An 18608-nucleotide genomic window follows, 5' to 3' on the forward strand; every position below is an offset into this window, starting at 1 on the left:
TTTCTGAAATCACAATTTAGCACAGTTACAGTCATTAGAGGGAAAGATGGGGACACTCATCCATTGCTGTTTTCTTTTAAAAAATTTAACATTTCATGGCTGGGAAGCACCTCCTCTGCACAGGTCCTTGCACTGTCAACCTCAGCTGTTTCTCCACTCCATGAGTTTGTTATACCAGCTTCATTTCTTCTGTGTTCTGGGGTCCAATCTGCCCCCAAAGCTGAGCTTCTTGGCCACTTGGACCCCAAATTCCACCTCAGCAGTACCTCAACAGATTTGGCCCCTTCAATCCCAATAGAACAGTTCATCTCCCATCACCATTTGGAGCCTGGCATCCTCACATGGCAACAGCTCTCTCCTACTCCCCAAGCACTTTACTGGCCACTCTAGTAACTATTCAGATCAAAAAATCTGTCTTTCTAGTGATATAATGATATTTGTTTAATCCTGAGGTTCAGGCTCTGTGTGGATCACCAAAGCAGGCAGAGTTTTTCACACACACTGGAAGGACTCACAGTGACACATTCCCCAATAAGTGACAATTCCAGTTTTCATAAAGCTGGCACTCTCTCTTAAATAAACTACAAACACTGCTTTCCCTGCACTGGGTGCAGATGCCTTGCTTCTAAGAATTTTGCAAATAAAAGGAATTACTGGCCTGGATCCAAGCTGGCCCAATTCCAAGAAAAGCGCTGGAGCAGCCCAGGAGCTCTCCCAGTCCCCGCAGGTAAATGAGATGATTTAGGCTGAGACAAGAGCAACTTTCAGTGCTCCTGAGGGTCTCCTGGGACTGTTTTTCCTAAGGGGGCTCTGAGAACTGTCACCTTGAGAGGACTCAGAGCTTTTCCTCTTGTGTTCCCCAGGGAGAACAGGAACAGCTCCTGCAGCCCAGACACACCCAAGCATCAGCAGCAAGTTCCCAAGCACAGGGCACCTTCAAACTCACACAGCCCTGGAGAAAAACTGAGAGCAGAGTGCCCTGAGGGACTTGCAGAGATTTGGGGTGTTAAAACAGGTAACTGAGTTTTACAGGTAAAGAGAAATATGGAGCACAGAACCAACTGCACTTTCTCTGCAAGAACTGAAACCCAACTGGAGTCATAATTCCAACACAAGTTTACCCATCACCTACCTGGTGATAAAAGTCATCATCATCAAATATCTCCTCATCGATGTCCTTCAGGTGCCTGTTGGAATCTGAGGGAGGGAGGACTTCCTGGAAGCATCAAGGAAATACTGAGAGCTCATATGTGCACATTTCTGTCCCTAACTCCAGACACATCACATGCAGCAGCTTGTAAACACACTTGATGATATGAAGGAATGGGGAAAAACTTCCAACATAACCAGCTTTTAAGGACCAGGAACACATTTAAAGGCAAAGCAGAAACACTGCCAATGCCAAAATAGATTTATGATGCCTTTACTGGGAAATAAATAGGACTGTGCAAAGACTTTCTGGCAAAATACATCTTGCAAGTCCAGTAATTCTACCTGATCTCTCAGAATTGAGTATTTATTCATTCTTAAATACTAAATTAATAAAAAACTTACTACTAACATATTCTGCAGGTTACGTGCAGTATGATTTTAAAAGGGGCTTTCTGGGTTAAAGACTCTAAACTGCAGAGTGAAAACCAAGTTTTGCTGCCGCTACCTCCAAAACCAGATTTAGTGAGCAGCACTAGGGAGGGGGCACAATCCCAGCTCAAACCTTGTTTTCCACTGTCAGGAACTGGGACAGAAGATAATGCAAACATCACAAAACTGGAATTTCAACGTCTTTACTCAGCCATTACAATGCAGGAATCACCACTCAGACATCTCATCCATCCATCCATCCTTCCATCCATCCATCCATCCATCCATCCATCCATCCATCCATCCATCCATCCATCCATCTCCCAAACAAGCACAACGCCCGCTAAAGGCTCGCGCCCATTGCTCTGCGGAGTTTCCCAGGATGAGTTAGAGAAATAAACCCCCCCTTACCGAGTTGTCAGGCCCAGGCTGAGGGGCTGGGGCAGGCTGCTGCTCCTGCTTGCCCAGCACGGTGTAGAGGGAGCGGCGGGTCTGGGTGCGCCGCAGCAATCGCTCCCTGTCCAGCAGGACGTGATCGATCTGCGCCAGCACCGAGCGCTCGAAGGCTCCGAAGCCCTGCACGGCATTAAGCAGTGTCAGATAACACACACAGCCTCTCCTCAAGGCACCACTGCTCCTCTATCTTTCCATGTCACTGGATAAGCAGTTCCAAGAGGAGGAGGGGGTCTGGGGCTCGTTGCAGGGATTTCTGCAAGGATTTTTTATTTGTTTCTCCCTCGCTCCCCCTTCCCAACCTGAGGCGAGTTGACGCCTGGCTTAATAAAATGCCTTTGCTGTTCTGGTTCAGATTAACTTCTTGATGATTAATACCAACTCAGGGGTGTGAGGAGACCCCGGATCTCTGGGTGAAATGATTACCCATTGTATTAAAGCCTACACTTCATGGAGGAGGAGAGCCTCAGAGGGCCCTGCTTCTGGGAGGAACCACAAACAGCTCCTGCAGCAGCAAGAGTGACATTTTCCTGGAGATTATTTGCTGCTGGAGATTGGCTGTGATGGGATGCATGGTTGAGAGAACACAGAAACTACCATGAGACAACTTACACTGTCCCAGGCTGCTCCAAGCCCCGTCCAACCTGGCCTTGGACACTCCCAGGGATGCAGGGGCAGCCACAGCTGCTCTGAGCACGTGTGCCAGGGCCTCCCCACACTCATAGGGAAAAATTTATTCCATGTATCCCACCCAATTTTCCCCTTTTTCAGACCCAGATCCCTGCTCCATGAGAGCCATGTCAGCACACACAAAGCAGGCCTTGCCTTCCCCATTTTGCCTGTTGCCAGCTTTGTCTTGTCATGCCACTTCTGCAGGGTGCTGTTCCTGTAGGTCCTGAAGTCCTTGTAGCGCTTGGCTATGAACTCAGGGTACTCCTCAAACTTCAGCTTCCGTTTGGGGAGGCTCCTCCTCTTCTCCTGAACCTTCTCCACTGGCTCCTCATCGCTGCTGCTCGGGATTTCATCCTCACTGGAACAAAAGCACTCGGGATAAACACCCTGTCCCTCCCTAAGGCAATGTGTCAGTCCTCGATGGCCCCTCCACCACCAGCCCACACCACACTGGCATTTTTGTTAAAAGCCCCACGGTTTAGCCCCTGCTCCATTATCAGAAATATCATAAACCAGACTTCCCACAGGCAGAAGGAATTTAAGTAACAGAGCATCTGTCACGCAGACACAGCAGCAACTGAGAGAGAAGCAGGGTGAGGGTGGTCAGGAAGGCTGGGCATTGTCCTGATTGCTGGAGACCAGAGGGTTCAGAAAGATCCCATCTCTTTTTGCATTTACCTCTCAGTTTTTGCTTGCTTTCCATCGACCAGATGCCTTGTGCCTGGGTACTGATAAAGCAGCTCATCCTGAAGTTCCACCAGCACTTTCAGCAAGGCCTCCAGGGCTTTACAACCTGCAGAGCAAGAGACACAAGTGACAAGATCTGATCTATGGGGGAAAGTTTAAACCATGACCTGGTGAGTTTAATGAGAAGATTCTGATCAGAAAAGCAGAACTGCAGGCCCAGAGATCCTCAGGAAGAGAGAAAGGGAAGAAAAGATGGGGTGGAGGAGTGTAAATTGATCAATACACAGTGTGAATGTGGTTTTTATTGGGGTGAGCAGTTGCACTCCAGGGTGTTCACACAGATCCTGAAGGGAGGTGTGATGCTGGGTATCCAAAGGCTTTTGCAGCTGACAGTTTTCCTGTGTCCATGCAGTGCTTGTTCCAGTGGCTGTGAGTTCTCCAAGGACACACAGTTCCAGCTGACTGTGGGACAGGTTAACTGCACACTGCCACAGCATCTGCTCTTCCAAAATAGCTCTTTTGTGGCAACCAACAGGCCACCCTGCAGGACTCTCTGAGAGAAAACAAGTGTCAGCCCAGGCTGACAAACTGTCCCTCTGCACATCCATCACAGGGTCAGCTCTCCCAGGTGAAACACTTGGCACAGCCCTACCCAAAAACCTGAACTGAACTTTGGCTGACAGAGCACGTGGAGCTGCTCTGCTTAACTCCCAAAATTCCCTTTGTACATGGCACAAAAAGAACAGGGAGAGCTTTTCCCCTACTCCTTTTTTTTTTTTTTCCTTTATTTCTGCTTTTCAGTGGGGGACACAGAGATCATGGGTAGAGTGAACAGCAAATCTTCCTCAGGCAGACAGAGGCAGAAATCAGCCCAGACACTCAGAGGTCTCAATCTGCTGTGTGTTCCCACTGTGATATTGCTCAGTCGTCACCACCTTCAGATAAATTATGGCCTGACCTCAGTAACAGCAATGTCAAGGAGAAGATGCTTTAAGATTTTTGTTGCAGATCAGCTGTTGGACTCGCCCTCCCCGAGCCCATGGTTCATTCTAGATACACTCTGACAGCTCCTCTATATAAACCTATTAACGGATTAGGTTTGCTGCACTTGTAAATCAGACGTGTGTGAGCATCAAAACAATTCCACCAGACAAACGGACAAAAGCCCTTAAAAATACATTTGTTGTAGGTGTCTGCAGCTAAAGCATCACTTGCAGGAGCCAAGTGTCCCCACCCTAGCCTGAGTGCACAGCTTACACCAGCAAAATCCTTCCCACTGCCTGCAACGCAGCCAAATGTCCCCAGAGCTTCCCAAACTGTTTATTTTCTCCCCGCTGCCTCTCCTCCAGCAGCAGTGCTAATGCACCCCAGGCAGCTTTGATCCTGGCAATTACAACTGGAGTAGCACTCCAGCCCTTCTGGGGTACAGCAGGGCCACGGTGAGCAGGCAAGGAAATAAAGACAGGCTCAAGCTGCCCTGGGCTATGAGATACAGACCCCAGCAGAAGTGGGGACGGGGAACAATTTTATTTGGAGTGAAGGGGCTGGGGAGGGCAGGGAAGACAATGACCGTGTGTCTAACCAGGTGGGAGGGATAATTATTCCAGGCAGTGGCTTCATCATGAGCCTCTTACAGCTGGGTAATTTCCCTGTTCCCAGTTCTTGTGTATTTAATAGCATTACTGGATGCCATTCTCACTTCTACTGTTGGCTGCTTAAGTGTGCTGTAAACTCAAATTCAGAAGCCAAATATCACCCTCCTCTGCTCTCTTCCCATCTAGCCCTGCCCTATCCATCTCACATTTAATTCCAGAAGGGGCTGTTTTCTTCCCAGTCTCCTCTTCATCCCCTCTTCCCTCTGTCTGCCTTTACATGTCTGCTTCGGGGCAGAGACTGGCCTCCTTTGTGAATGAAGGCAGCACAAGCCAAAACTGTTCCATGGATGCAAACTGGGTCATTTTGAAAGAAGGCTGGACACCGACTGACCCTCCTACCCCCAGCAGGAACTTAGTAATGCTGCTGCTTGTCTGAAACAAGAACACAACAAACGTGGTTGGGACTCAGATGGGACTCAGAGTGTCAGTGCTGAGACACTGCCTTGGAAGAGTCACTTTGAAGAGTCCACAGAAGCCCCTCTATTTTGTGTCCAGGAGGGAAAAAGTTGTTCCAGATCCAGCAGGCAGCAGATCAATCCACCCAGAACGCTGGGAGCCAGCAGCAGTAAATCAAAGTGTGCCTTTCTCTTGGTGCTCCTCATACGTCTCTGTTTTATCCAGCCCTCCAGCCAGGCTGGAAGTAGCCCTGGAGTATTTAGCTCCATCCAGGGACAGCACTGCCATGGATCAAGGTGTCAGGAGACCCACCAGAGATGAAAGCTGTCCTGCTGCTCTCAAACCACACAAGAACTATTCTGTCCATGCCAGTGAACAAACTGGAGCGGGGTGACCCGGCTGCAGGGACTGATCCCAGAGCTGCCATGGATCCACGCACTGCCCATGGGGATGGGCTGCCAGGGGGGCTGCTGGGCTCACCCACGCTCCAAGCCCTGCATTCCCACAGCTTCCCACACTGGAAAAGCCCTGCCCTTCTTCCCATCACCTCTAAAGACAGGGTCTCATTTCACCCTCCCGAGCAGCTGCGCGGAGCGGCGGGAGCGGCCGTGTGCAGGGACACTGAATCCACGGAAAAACCCTTCCTGGGATGTACCAGCAGGAACCACCACCTACCCAGCACACAGCTCCACTTCAGAGCCCGTGCCTGCACTGGAAATAAAGGACTTTTTCCTCTCAATTAAATCTGAGGCTGTGGCATCACTGGACTATCAGAGGCACGCAATGCTCTCCATCCTCCCTGCACCTCCACAGGCTGGGGAAGCGCTCACACAGAACAGCTGGAGCAGGGCTGCCATTGGGAAGGGGGGATCAGAGCAGAAGCTGAGCTGCACAGAACTGGGAGATTCCCCTGCCTCCATGGAGAGTCCCCAGGGCCCCGTGGAGCCTCTGTGTCCCCAGCCCAGCTCCCATCACGCAGATCCAGGGGAGGAGAGGAATCCAACCTCCCATTCCGATGGCTGCACACAATGAGGAGGATCCTGGTACACAGGTTTAGCAACCCAGCACTAGGATGGAGAAGGGGAATCTTCCCTCCCTTCAAAGGGCCGTGGGACAGGAGTTAAACTCCAGGTCAAAATGGCCCTCGATGTGTTGGCCTCGGAACAATGCTCCCCATTCACATCCAGCTGCCAGCCACTTGCACTCCTCATCCCCAGCAATTAATCCCCCACCAAACACGTTTGATTAAATCTTTTCAAGCAAATCCTTTGCTTTGCTTTTGTTAGTTCACTTCTTGTCAACATCTATTAAAATATGCCTTTAATTCTCCCACAATCTTAAAAAACACCGATTCCACTGTCTTCAACTTTAATCAACTGTATGGCCGGCATTTTTCATTTCATAATAATGTGCTGTTTGGAATTCAAGAGGCAGGCTCAACATCAATCATTCGGCAAGAATTTTTCCACTGCAATAAATATGCAAATGAGGAAAGCCAGTCAGTCGTATTTCAGGCCCGACTTGCTAGTGTTTTAAAAAAGACACAAATTTATTAATTGCCGTTGGCCAGCGGAATCCTATTACTTTGGGCATTGATTACAAAGCTGTGTGAGTGATTATTGTGCAACTCGCAGGCTATCCAGGCATGAGGAAAAATTATTAAAGCAAGGCAGAGATTATCAACTCGGAATAACAATAAGCCTTAACATTTTAGGCCTCTAACTTCTTCAACAAAGAATTACGCCGCAGCTCCGGTGTATCATAATTCTGAAGTCTGTCAGTATTACTTTTGGAGCTTGCTCTATATTCCCAGCAGCAGGAAGACGTTCCCAGCCAGGAAAAGGCGGGGGAATTCCTCCAGGTGTCACATCTCAGACATGGGGCTCTGGACAGAAGCTGCCATGCTTCTCCCAGCGTGGAAGGAACCTCAGGAGGAACACTGCAGGATCCCAGCAGCTCCAGCCCTGAGCGTCCTGGGGTCCCAAATCCACGTGGCACAGAAATAAAAGAAATAATTCTGTTTGGTAAGCCTCAGACAGGAGCTCCAAGAGCCAGCCCAGACTCAATGATAGGCTAAAGGGGATTTTTTTACAGGTGGTGTGGTTACATTCCCATTTCTCACAGACTTCAGCACAAAGCCCTGGGAAATCTGTCCAAATTTAGGAAGTGATGGGAGCAACACACCTTCCACGCTTTCCCAAACAGCGAGTTTGGGGAATTTTACCAAATTACAGTAGCAAAAGGGCCGACTTTGCTGCTGACAGCAAAGGTCTGCTCCACACCCAAACCCAGTTTGCCGGTTCCATTGGAATGCAAATGACGCAAGAGCCTTTGCAGAGGGGAAAATTGTATTCCCTGGGCACAAAGGAGCCAGGGCTGCACCCCCCTTCCACAGCAGCGCTTCAGCTGACTCCCAAAGAGTTCCAGAACAGCCTCAATTTAGCCCTTTCACTCCAATATTACTGCATCTGACAGGAAGGACAACAGGATCAGACACAGATGAGTTTGCTAAAAGTAAAGAAAATAACTGGATTGAACAACAGAATAAAGGCTGGGTATTCAGGGGTTTATTAGAGGGCACTGGGGGAGGGGGAAAGCTGAGGAGGAGAGAAAGAGAAACAGTTCCATGAAGTTCATGCTCTGCTGATTCGCCTCAACCATCATCTTTTGATATCAGCCCAAACCAGGGAGGGGATGGGGCTGGCAAAAATGAGATTTATAAAAACTGATGCTTTACATTACTGGAAATGCAAAGAAGCTGACAGCACACATTCCTGCCTCTGCCAGCCTGGAGTCCCCAAGTACATGGGCAAGGAGAAGAAAGGAAATGTGAAATTTCATAGTTATATCTGGATATTAAGGCCAGAAGGGAACATTAGCCCATCCAGACTGACCTCCCCACATAATACCAGGCCATTAATTATATTTATCATGACAAGCCCCGAGCTTCCATCTCAAGGTACCCAATTGCCAATTAATCCGAGTTAGCTGACATTTGCACACGCTTGTCTGGACACTTTTAAAGCCTTTGTTTCCCTGCATCTTGTTTGTGCAGTACACAGACCAACATGCACAAATATTTAGCTAAATTCAGTTTAATTAGCTATTAATCTTGAGAAACTCAGGTGTAGGCAAAGCTGTCTGAGTGTGGTGCAATCCCACAGGCTGCAGTTCAGTGGGATCAGGTCACCAGCCAGGGACTGTCCCAGCAGTTCTTGTACTAAAATTTAAGGCAGATTTCAAATAAACCTCAGACATCACCACTGAACAACACACGTGGCTGTGGAATCACCTGTAAAACCATTTTACCACACCCATCCATGAGGAGACAACAATTCTGCTCAGTAATACTGAATACCACAAGCTAAAAGCCTTGGCACTCTGAGGGCAGGAGTTTTTTCTCTGGAAACAGCCCAAAACTGTATGTTAAATAAATGTCCTGCATTTCTCCACTACCTCCCACACAGAATTCCTGAACAAATCAGAGAGTAATGACAAACCACTAAATACCTTCCTGGTACCTCTCACAGCCCAAATTCTGCACATGCCCCAAACATCACGGACCTCACGGCCCAACTTCACATTCACACAGCAACAAGAGAGCTCCAAAACTGAGCCCTAAAACAAAACAGGCCTTGTCTGAAGCCTCTCACTCCATGGCTCTACCCTCTCACCCACTGGCACAGACCAGAATGGCCCTGGAGTTGTTCATCCTCACTGAGCCCACTCCTCACCAAAAGCTCTCAGTGGCACATTCCACAAAATTCAGAGAAAAAGGGATCTGATTCATTCATTTCTTTCAGCTGAGAGAAGAGTCTTCATTAATGTCAACAGGCTTTGGCTCAGTCCCAAAAAGAGTTGAACAGATTCTCCATGAGATCAGAGGAGAAATTTGGGGACACCTGCATCCACATTCATTTAAATCACAACCAACCCTGCAGGAATTGACAGGGCCGATGCTTTTGGTATTCATAAAGTGTCCAGACTAATACAATTCAATTAAAATGAACTACCAGTTTTAAGTGGGCTAGATCTGATCACAATAATTTACACTCAGGCTTGAAACCCAGTTCTGCTGTCACACATTTGTGCAGGCTCCCAGTAAAATCTTCAAAGCAAGAATATATTTAAGTCCATGATCTTGCCTAGCACCAATTAATCCTGTAACTGCTCTATGCCTCTGGAAAGTGTGTAATCTGCCTGTGCCTCAGTTCCTCCCCCTCCCTGTGACACTCACCCTGCTCTGTATGAATGCATTAACATCTCCAGATGGAGGTGTGGATATACTGGAGCTCTAAAAGCTATCCAGGAATAGAGGTGAGAACAAAATTACCAGGGAGTTCTTGGCAGCTGAGTCCTGCAGGCTTCCCTTAAAAATTCCAAGCCTGTGTCAGTAAATCCCATTTCATCAGAGAGCTGTTCCCTACCCCGGTGTGTTCAGGTGAGGGGGAGAGGGGAAGGCCTTGCCAGGCACATCCTCTCTCCCAGGAAGTGGAACAGCTTCTCTGGCACCTACAGCAGACTGGATTTTATCCAAAAACAGTCCCTGCTTAATCAGTGTCTTCACCATGACTTACCTGGATTTTGTGGAGGATGTAAAAATATTATTTTAAAGACAGGGATAAAGAGAGCCCAACAAAAATCCTCATCAAAAAGACACTGAGAACATACTCAATACACTAACTGAGACTAAACAGAATCTTTCTCTCAAATGTCAAAATACTGCAGAACCAACCCAGAAGAAAATGAAGATACCCAGTGTGAAGCTCCCAGAGAGAGAGGTCTAAATGTGCTGCTGAGTCCCAAGTCACAGAATTTGCCATGGGACCAGGTACTCAGCCTGCTGTGCCCAGCTCAGGGAATTATTCCAGATGGGAGCACAATTCTCTCCCACCACAAATTTCCACCTATTTCCACTCCAGAAACAGCCATTTCTGGGTCACTCAAAATTTTAGGAACAAAAATTCAACATCTTCATTTCCCAGAAGGCAACAAAGCCCTGTGTTGTTTTTTTTTTTGTTTGTTTATCTAGTTCACTTTATTCAGGTTTATTTTATTACTAATCACAAACCTTGGTGAAACTTCACCACAGCTCTCCAAAGTGTAAATATTTGTTGTCCCCACTTTTGTTCCTCCACTGAGCAAATCCATCCCCACACACCCTGCATATCTACTTCTACCAAACCCACTATTTCCTCTATTTCTTGAAATTATCTGCAGCTTATGCTGAGGAATAGAAATGTAGGATTCTGGTATTTTCTCTTAATCCACTGACAGATGGAGTCAAAGCCAAAAAAACTCCAAAACCCCACAAAAATGCAGTGAGCAGTTTCTATTTCAGGGACCTCCTGAACTCTTGCAGAAGGAAAAGCACAGCCACTTGCCCCTTTAAACTCCTGCAATTTCCATCAGTTTCTGGCAAAAAAGCCTTCCTCACCTGGGTTTTTGTACATTCTTAACTCATCTCACCAATTATAAAGTGAAAATAACACAATCTGCTCTTTAAAAGCTGCAATTCCCAGCTCTTTTTGAAAAGCATAAACTATTAGTCACCGAAATGCTCCCAGTTTAGTATTTTTACCTAGAATTAGAAAGAAAAAGCTACAGGCCTGTACTGAGAAGCTCAGGGCCTTTGAGGATGAAGAGATTTAATTCCTTAAAGCCCTTGTTACCTCCTTGTCCCTCGATTATTTGTGGGGTTTTTTTTTTCACTCTATCAAGATTTAACACAACAAGCCCCAAACCCTGGAACTGTTGGATTCCTGACACTGGATGTGGCTCCACCAATGTTTATCCCACCTCTGCTTTGGTTCTTCCTTGCCCTTGAGGTGATTTTTGGAGACAATTTCAGGAGATCCCCTTCCAAGCTCCCAGCACAGGGAAATATGAGTGGCAGGCCTGCAATCTGTGCACAGCCACAGCACAGAAACTTGCACCTTGCACTCCTTTTCTATGTAAATAATGCAGGGATCCTGCGGGAACATGCCAGGGATTGGAATTTTTAATTAATGGGTCTCTTTAATGTGCAAATCAGGAGCAGATTGCAAATTCTGACTCGCATTGATTATGAAAAACATTAATTGAACGTGCAAGACCCCAAACAGAGGCAACATCTCAAGCCCTGGGCCAGACTGGAAGATGCAGTGCAGGGGAATACAAATCTGTCTTGGAGAAACAGCCCAGTCCAGGCAGCAGCACCTTGGAATTGTGAGCTGGGAGGGTTTGTGTGTGCAGGGCATTAAACACTGGACATTTGTGCTGCTTTCAGAGCTCAGCCACTCTGATCTCAGCACTAAAAACCATCCAGACTTTCTCAGTGGGTGTAAAACAGGAATAAACATGAGCTCCAGGACCACAGTTTGGTCTCCCATTTGTATGTAAAAAGGATGACAGAAAAAAATCTCGAATATAATTAAAGATTTAAAAAAAAAAAAAAGGGAAATAAGAAGTAAGACAGCACAAACAAAGCAATGCTGTCTCTTTAAACAGAAATTCATCCTATATAAATTATGGCCATAAACTTTTCCTGCAGTGCAGCCTAATTAATTCTTGTTCTATACACAAAGGGAAATGCTGGGTGACAAATGGGTGTGAAGCCTGAAAGCTGCCAGGTCTGCAAAACATTTTCTACTTCAATTTATAAGCAATTTTGCAGTAAATCATCTACCAGAACCTGAGATCTCAGGAATCTAAGGTTGTCCAAAGCACGTTGTAACATTTAAAAAAAAAAATCATAAAAGATTACAAAAATAATAAATTAAACACTTTAGGGTTTGTAACCTCGGGTCTCAAAACCTGGAAAATGAGCATGACCTTGCCATTTTCACCCAGGTTTGGCTTTAAAACTGCAAATGGATGGAGAATTGCTGTCTACTCTTTAACACAATTACACTCCAGCCCCTAGGGAATTCCAGCACCACAGCAGGGTTGTCCTGAGTAGGAGATACCCAAGAGAAAAATACACAAAGGACCATTTTCCAATTCAAAAAATTCAATCTTCCTCTGAGCATGGAGCAGAAATTTCATGAGAAATGGAAAGATTTGAGAAAAATTACTGGAAACACTCTTGTCCAGGAGCTCTGAGAGCACTGGGAGCCTCGTGACTTCAGCGTCCTGCAGGGTTCACCCAGAGTCTGGGATTCTGGCACCAAGTCTTTTGTGCAACTGGAACACCAAATTGTTCCCTCCTGTTCAATAAGGATGATGAAAACATGCCAGATTTATTTTGTGGGCTTGGACAGAAGTGCTGGGGCCTCCCTGAAAGGAGAGCATCATCCAGGCCAAAACAATGTCCATGCCATGATGATCCCAAATTCTGTCCAAGGCTGAAGCTCATCACGGACAAGTGTAGCAGCAGTAGTGGGATGTTCCTAAATTCAGCATTTCCCATCTGTCAGCCTGAGATTTCCTCTGCTAACACAGTCACTCCAGCTTTATGTTCTGTCTCCACAGATGAAGCACAAACACAAACCCAAGCTGTGAGGAACATCAGAGCTCCCACAACTCCCTGCCCAGGTGATGAGGTGAAGGTGATGAGGGGATCATTCAGCACTTCTTAGCAGTGAAGTTTCCCTCAGAGCTCTGCACAAGTCAGGGATCAGCCTCTGCAGCACTGGGGACATTACACTCCATGTTCTTGGGTGTATTTTGCTTATGGGAAATACCAAAATGTCAAGCATTGTTTCTGTTAAAGGTCTTTAATGATATTGCATCTTAGACCTGTAATGAAACATGGAGCTAGGGCAGTTTGTAATGCATCTCATTAGGGACATTAATAACGTGTGTTCCACTGAAAGGTCAGCACAGCATTGGTGGGAGTTTGCCTTTTTGTCCTTAATCACTTCATTTAAAGCAGCAGAGCCAACTTTAAAGCAGAAAGCAGCTCACCTGTAGCTGCAGGTGGGCTGACTGCCCTGTCCTGGGCAGGGGTAAGGCAGAGGATCCCAGCCAAAATTTGCTGCAGGGCCGAGGTTCAGGGTCATGTCTGATGACCCACACATCTCTGTCCCCATGCATTCACCTCAAGGCCAGGAAAAAGGTGTCCAAATATAAAAACTGAACAGACCCACACCACCTGGAAGCCCAGTACCTTGCACTTACCAACTGGAGCCTGCATATTATGATTTCATATTGGAGAATCTACTACAGATCTCATCAGATCAGTGATCTCAGGAATAAACAGATGAAGCAGCCCCATGCTGGAATTCACCTGCACAGACCCTCCTTTGGGGTGCCTTACTCCTCCTTTGGGCTGCCTTACTCCTCCTTTGGGCAAAGCTTTGCATTCACTGGCCCAGCACAAAATTGGTACAAGGTATCTCTGGACAGAGCACCCCAGCTCTGCACTGAACAGCAATAAGCAATTGTTTATAAGAGTCTGAGCAAAGGAGAAAGATTAAAAGGCTCTTATGGTGCCTTAAAGTTTTAGCTTTCCTGTTTTTCAGATTCTGCCCTGCCTAGGTGTGTAGTTTTGAGCTTCATGTTAAGTGCCAGTGAGCTCCCTTTATAGAGTAGGGAGACAAAACAATTCCTTTTCTAGCTTGATACCAAGGACAATCATGACAAGTTTCAGGCCCAAAAGCAGAAACAAGGGTGGGCTGAAGAGAGAAAACAAACAGGATGGACTTCATAACCTGAAGCTGTAATTGGACAATTAACCCAAATATGCAGATGGACCAAAACTTATAAAAATGTGAGACCTCATGACCAGTTGTGTCCATTTTGTGACCATTTCTGGTCCATCTTGGGTGTAGCCCTGGCCAGGCTCTTGTACTGTCCAAGGTGTGTCCTTTAAGGCCATTCAATAAACACCCACTTTACTCTTAACTCAGTTCTAGGTCAGCCTTCTCAAGGCATCACTTACAGTTCTCCACAGCGTTGTCAAAGTCCTGGCCCCCCTCCTTCCTGAACCTGGGGTAGGTGTCTGGCTGGGGCAGCCTGTTGGCTGTCATGAGCACCTTCTGCATCTTGATCCTCCCTTCCATCAGCTGATCCCACAGGGCTTCACAACAAAAAGGAAATAAAAGAATCAGTTAGCAAGACAAAGCACTTGTTCCTGGTGAAGGACCTGACAGCTCAGGCCCTCTGCTCTGGGCTGCATCGCTCCTGCTCAGGGCAGGCACTGACCAGCACAACATGGGTGCCACAAAGTGCCTCTGGACAAAGCAAATCCCAACTGCACCTCTGTGACCCACAGATCAAACCATCCCTTTGCTCCACTGTTTCAAAGGACAGCCTGCAAACGGAGGTTTGATAGTTTAACAGCTCAGACAGGAAGGAATGGCATTTTGGGAGTTGTGTTTTGGAAAGAAACAAAGTGATCACAGCAGGACCAGCGCAGGAAGTTCCCAAACCCAAGGGTCCTGTGAGGATATTCAGCACTGGTTCAGTGAAGCTAATGGGTAAATACACTTCACATCATGAGCTGCTACAGCAGCAGTGACACCAGACAGAACATCTGCACACACACAGGGATGCTGCAGCATGCACAAGCAGGGTGCTGACAGCACCTCACCGTGCTGAGGGGTTTCCCAGCATGGCTGGTTTCACAGTGCCAGCAAACACACAGCAAACATGCACAAACCTAGCTGGTTCCTCACAGCTTTGCCCTTCTCCACCTCTTCAGACTCCTGTCCTCTGGAGAAGGTCAGCACTCCCCCATCATCTTCGCTGTCTTTGGTTTCTTTTTCGTCATCGTGGTCTTCACTCCCAAATTCCTCCTCACTCCCTTCTTCCATGTCAGCATCATCTTTATCCTCATCCTCATCTTCATCCTCCCCTTCACTGCTCCCTGCATCATCCATCCCCTCTGTAAACTTCTCAAAGTCTGTGATATTCTGGAAGCTGAACTTTGGTGCCTTGGCCTTGACAGGCGGCTCCTCCTCTTCCTTATCCTCCAAGTCATCCTCCTGCTCACTGCCAGCACTGCTGGGCTTCTCCCTGGCCTTTGGGCCAACACTGTCCTCCTCTTCTGAGCCTTCACTGTCACTGTACCAGTCATCTAATGCTTCTTCAGCTAATAAAGGAGAGAAAAAAGTTATTTACTTAGCAGAAAAACTCATCAGCAACAGCTCAGGTTTGGGCTGTTAGATGTCCAACTTAATTGTAGCTGTTCTCGCCCTGGAACAGGGCCCTGAGGTTTGTCATGCTCAGTCATGTGCTGACATCATGGTTTGCCAGCAAAAAGGGGGAAAAAAATGAGATTTCTTACCAGATCCCTCTTCAGACAGAGCATCTCCCCAGAGCTCTTCCTGCAGAGCTTTCCGAGATGTGGCTTTCCCACTGTACCTCTTATCAGCTTCCAGGAGAGAGGCTGAAGCTCTTTTCCTGATATTGCCAACAGGCAGAATGTCATCCGTGGTTTCATCCTCAAATCTGTCAATCACTTTAGCAACTGTAGCTGTGTTAGGGGGGAAACAAAAAGGGAAGTGGTGTCTGAAAGGGAACTAAATTCCAGTCTGGAAGGAGCCCTGGGAAGCTCCTCACGCTCTGTAACAACAGTGCGCTGCCCAGGGGAAGAGGAACTTTGAAAAGTGCAGGAAAGGCACACAAAAAATTTCCTGCAAGGGGGAAAGGTTCCTGCACGAAGCAGAACACAGACTAAGCCCATCCAAGCCCTCCCAAGGATGTAGGAAGGTCTCTGAGTCCTTTGTGTGGAGGACTCTGCAAAGCTGCAGTGCCTTAACTCACTCCATGCTTGCAGACTAAGAGGAAAACTCCAACTTTGCTCTCCTGCTACATATACAAGCCACACAAATACATAAATTTCATGTGCTTATTGTCCTCCTTCATCCCCATCTTCCCCAGGACACAGAGCACAGCAGTCCAGCCCAGAGAACACATCCCACCATCCTCCCTCCCCACCTTCATTCATGTGCAAGGCATCCGGTGCCAAATCACAGGGTTAGCTCTGTTCGGGCAATCAAACCGCTGAGTGCTCTCAACGTGTGTTTGGAAATGTTAATGCCTCACCTGGAGTGTTTGTTAGAGGCAGAACAATCTCCTGCTCATAACCAAAGCAACAAAACCTGCTCTAAGTCCAGCCAGCAGAGGATGCCCAAATGCTGGGCAACAAGGAGGGGCTGGCCAGGAGGGGTAGAAGCAGATCCTTCCCTGGATCCCTGGCAGTGCCCAAGGCCAGGCTGGATGGAGCAGCCTGGGACAGGGGAAGTTGTCCCTGCCATGGCAGGGCTGGCTCTGGATGGGCTCTGAGCTCCCTTCCCACCCAAACCACTCTGGGGTTCTGCGAAGTTTGGAACAAAATTGTGATTACTAAAATGGGAAAACGCCTCTGCTGACCACCTCAATAACCCTCAGGGGTTGTTGAGACGTTTCTTACAAGACATTACTGCTCTCACACAGACTGCAGGAAAGAACCAGGCCAAGCCTAACACAGGCCCGAACCCTCAGGTGGCAGCAATCCCCGAGAACCCCGCTCCTGGACACATCCCCGATCCCGCAGGGGGCTCCATCCCCGAGATGAACTCGATGGCGGAGGTAACCCCGAGCCCCGACACAGCCCCGACACAGCCCCGACCCCTGAGAGCACCCCGGGCCGGGGGCACAGCGGGAGCCCGAGTACCCACACCGCCACGTGCGGCCGCTCCGCCAGCGCCCGGGCCGTCCCCGCCGGGCCCCTCCCGCCCCCGCCGCCCGCGGTGCCAACCCCCCTGCCCCGGTCCTCCCGCACCTTCCTCCGCATCATCTTCGGGGTCCCGCAGCCCGGGCCGGGGGTCCAGCAGCTCCTGCAGCTGCAGCGCCAAGGGCGCCGCCATCTTGGGGGAGCGCGGGAGCGCGGGGCGGGGCCTGGGGCGGGGCCAGCGGGGCCGGGGCGGAGCCTGCGTGAGGGGACGGGGCGGGGCGGGGGGAGCGCCCGGTCCCGGCAGGATCCAACCGGGAATGAACCGGGAATGAGCCCGTGATCCAACGGGGATCCAACCGGGAATGAACCGGGAATGAACCGGGAATGAGCCCGTGATCCAACCGGAATCCAACCGGGAATGAACCGGGAATGAGCCCGTGATCCAACCGGGATCCAACCGGGAATGAACCGGGAATGAGCCCGTGATCCAACCGGAATCCAACCGGGAATGAACCGGGAATGAGCCCGTGATCCAACCGGGATCCAACCGGGATCCAACCGGGAATGAACCGGGAATGAGCCCGTGATCCAACCGGGATCCAACCGGGAATGAACCGGGAATGAGCCCGTGATCCAACCGGGATCCAACCGGGATCCAACCGGGAATGAGCCCGTGATCCAACCGGGATCGATCCCGGGATCAAACCGGGAATGAACCCGGGATCCAGCCGGGAGCCCCCCGAGCCCCCGCCGCTCCCTCGGCCCCCGCCGTTCCCGGGGCGTTCCCGGTCCGTGTGGGCAGCGCGGCTGTGGGAGCCGCGGCCTCGTGGTGCCGGATAGCGGCAGCACAGCAGCGAAATCCCATTAATAATGCACAATATGACAACTATCGCTTTAAACCAGCGACGAACTCTTTCAGCCACTCCAGAGGTGCAGAGCTGAATTAATTCTTTCCCCTCCCTATGTTAAATATTCTGTGGCCTGCTGGAGTCCCTCCCACAGCAGCGAGGTCCCAAAGCCGGGTTCTCAGGTTAGGCACACAGATAGATCCTTACACCTGAGTTACACCTGAGTTACACCTGAGTTACACCTGAGTTACACCAGCCACAGGGAATTCAGGAACTTTGGCTCCTGGGATCAAACTCTGGCCGAGGAGCAGCAGCCAAGCGATGCAGACGTGACCTGCAGAGAGCCCGAGCAGGGACAGCTTCTCTGGGTTTGCCCTGACAGCCGCTCCCGGCCCCTTTCTGTGGTTCTGAGGTGGCCCCAGAACTCAAGGAATTGCCTGGAATTGGGGACCAGCAGTCGAGGTTGGCACGGATTTTGTCCCAAGGGGGCAGGGGCCCCACTCAGCCTCTCCAGTCCGAGCTGTAGATGTAGGTGGGGGCTCTGCATTTGGGCTTCCCACATCCAGCAGCGTTGGGATTCCACCTGCGAAGGTTCCAGCAGCCCCCTGCGAACCTGAGCAGGCTGAGGCTCACCGCCTTCCAGTCTCCTCTGCTCCCGAGGTGCCTTCAAACGCCACAAAAGCGAGCAGGACGTGATTTGTGCCGGGAGAACGGTGCCGGGGTGCAGCCGCATCC

At 49.1% G+C, this 18608-nt stretch overlaps 1 protein-coding gene across 1 annotated transcript in view; it reads right to left on the minus strand.

Moving 5' to 3' along the window:
- AATF (apoptosis antagonizing transcription factor) overlaps positions 1 to 17247 on the minus strand; it is a 39807-nt gene extending 22560 nt beyond the window's left edge. The window contains exons 1-8 of the mRNA XM_005525687.3: positions 17134 to 17247; positions 15655 to 15843; positions 15028 to 15459; positions 14308 to 14445; positions 3385 to 3499; positions 2860 to 3064; positions 1993 to 2157; positions 1133 to 1216 (exon numbers count right to left, since the gene is read on the minus strand). Coding sequence (XP_005525744.2) covers positions 1133 to 1216; positions 1993 to 2157; positions 2860 to 3064; positions 3385 to 3499; positions 14308 to 14445; positions 15028 to 15459; positions 15655 to 15843; positions 17134 to 17218 — 1413 coding nt within the window. The 5' untranslated portion in view covers positions 17219 to 17247. The remainder of the gene's footprint in view (positions 1 to 1132; positions 1217 to 1992; positions 2158 to 2859; positions 3065 to 3384; positions 3500 to 14307; positions 14446 to 15027; positions 15460 to 15654; positions 15844 to 17133) is intronic.
- Positions 17248 to 18608: the final 1361 nt, after the last annotated feature.

This window comes from Pseudopodoces humilis, chromosome 23, assembly GCF_049639895.1.
Source record: "Pseudopodoces humilis isolate 2021_Gansu_Grassland_sample_001 chromosome 23, ASM4963989v1, whole genome shotgun sequence".
NCBI lineage: Eukaryota > Metazoa > Chordata > Aves > Passeriformes > Paridae > Pseudopodoces > Pseudopodoces humilis.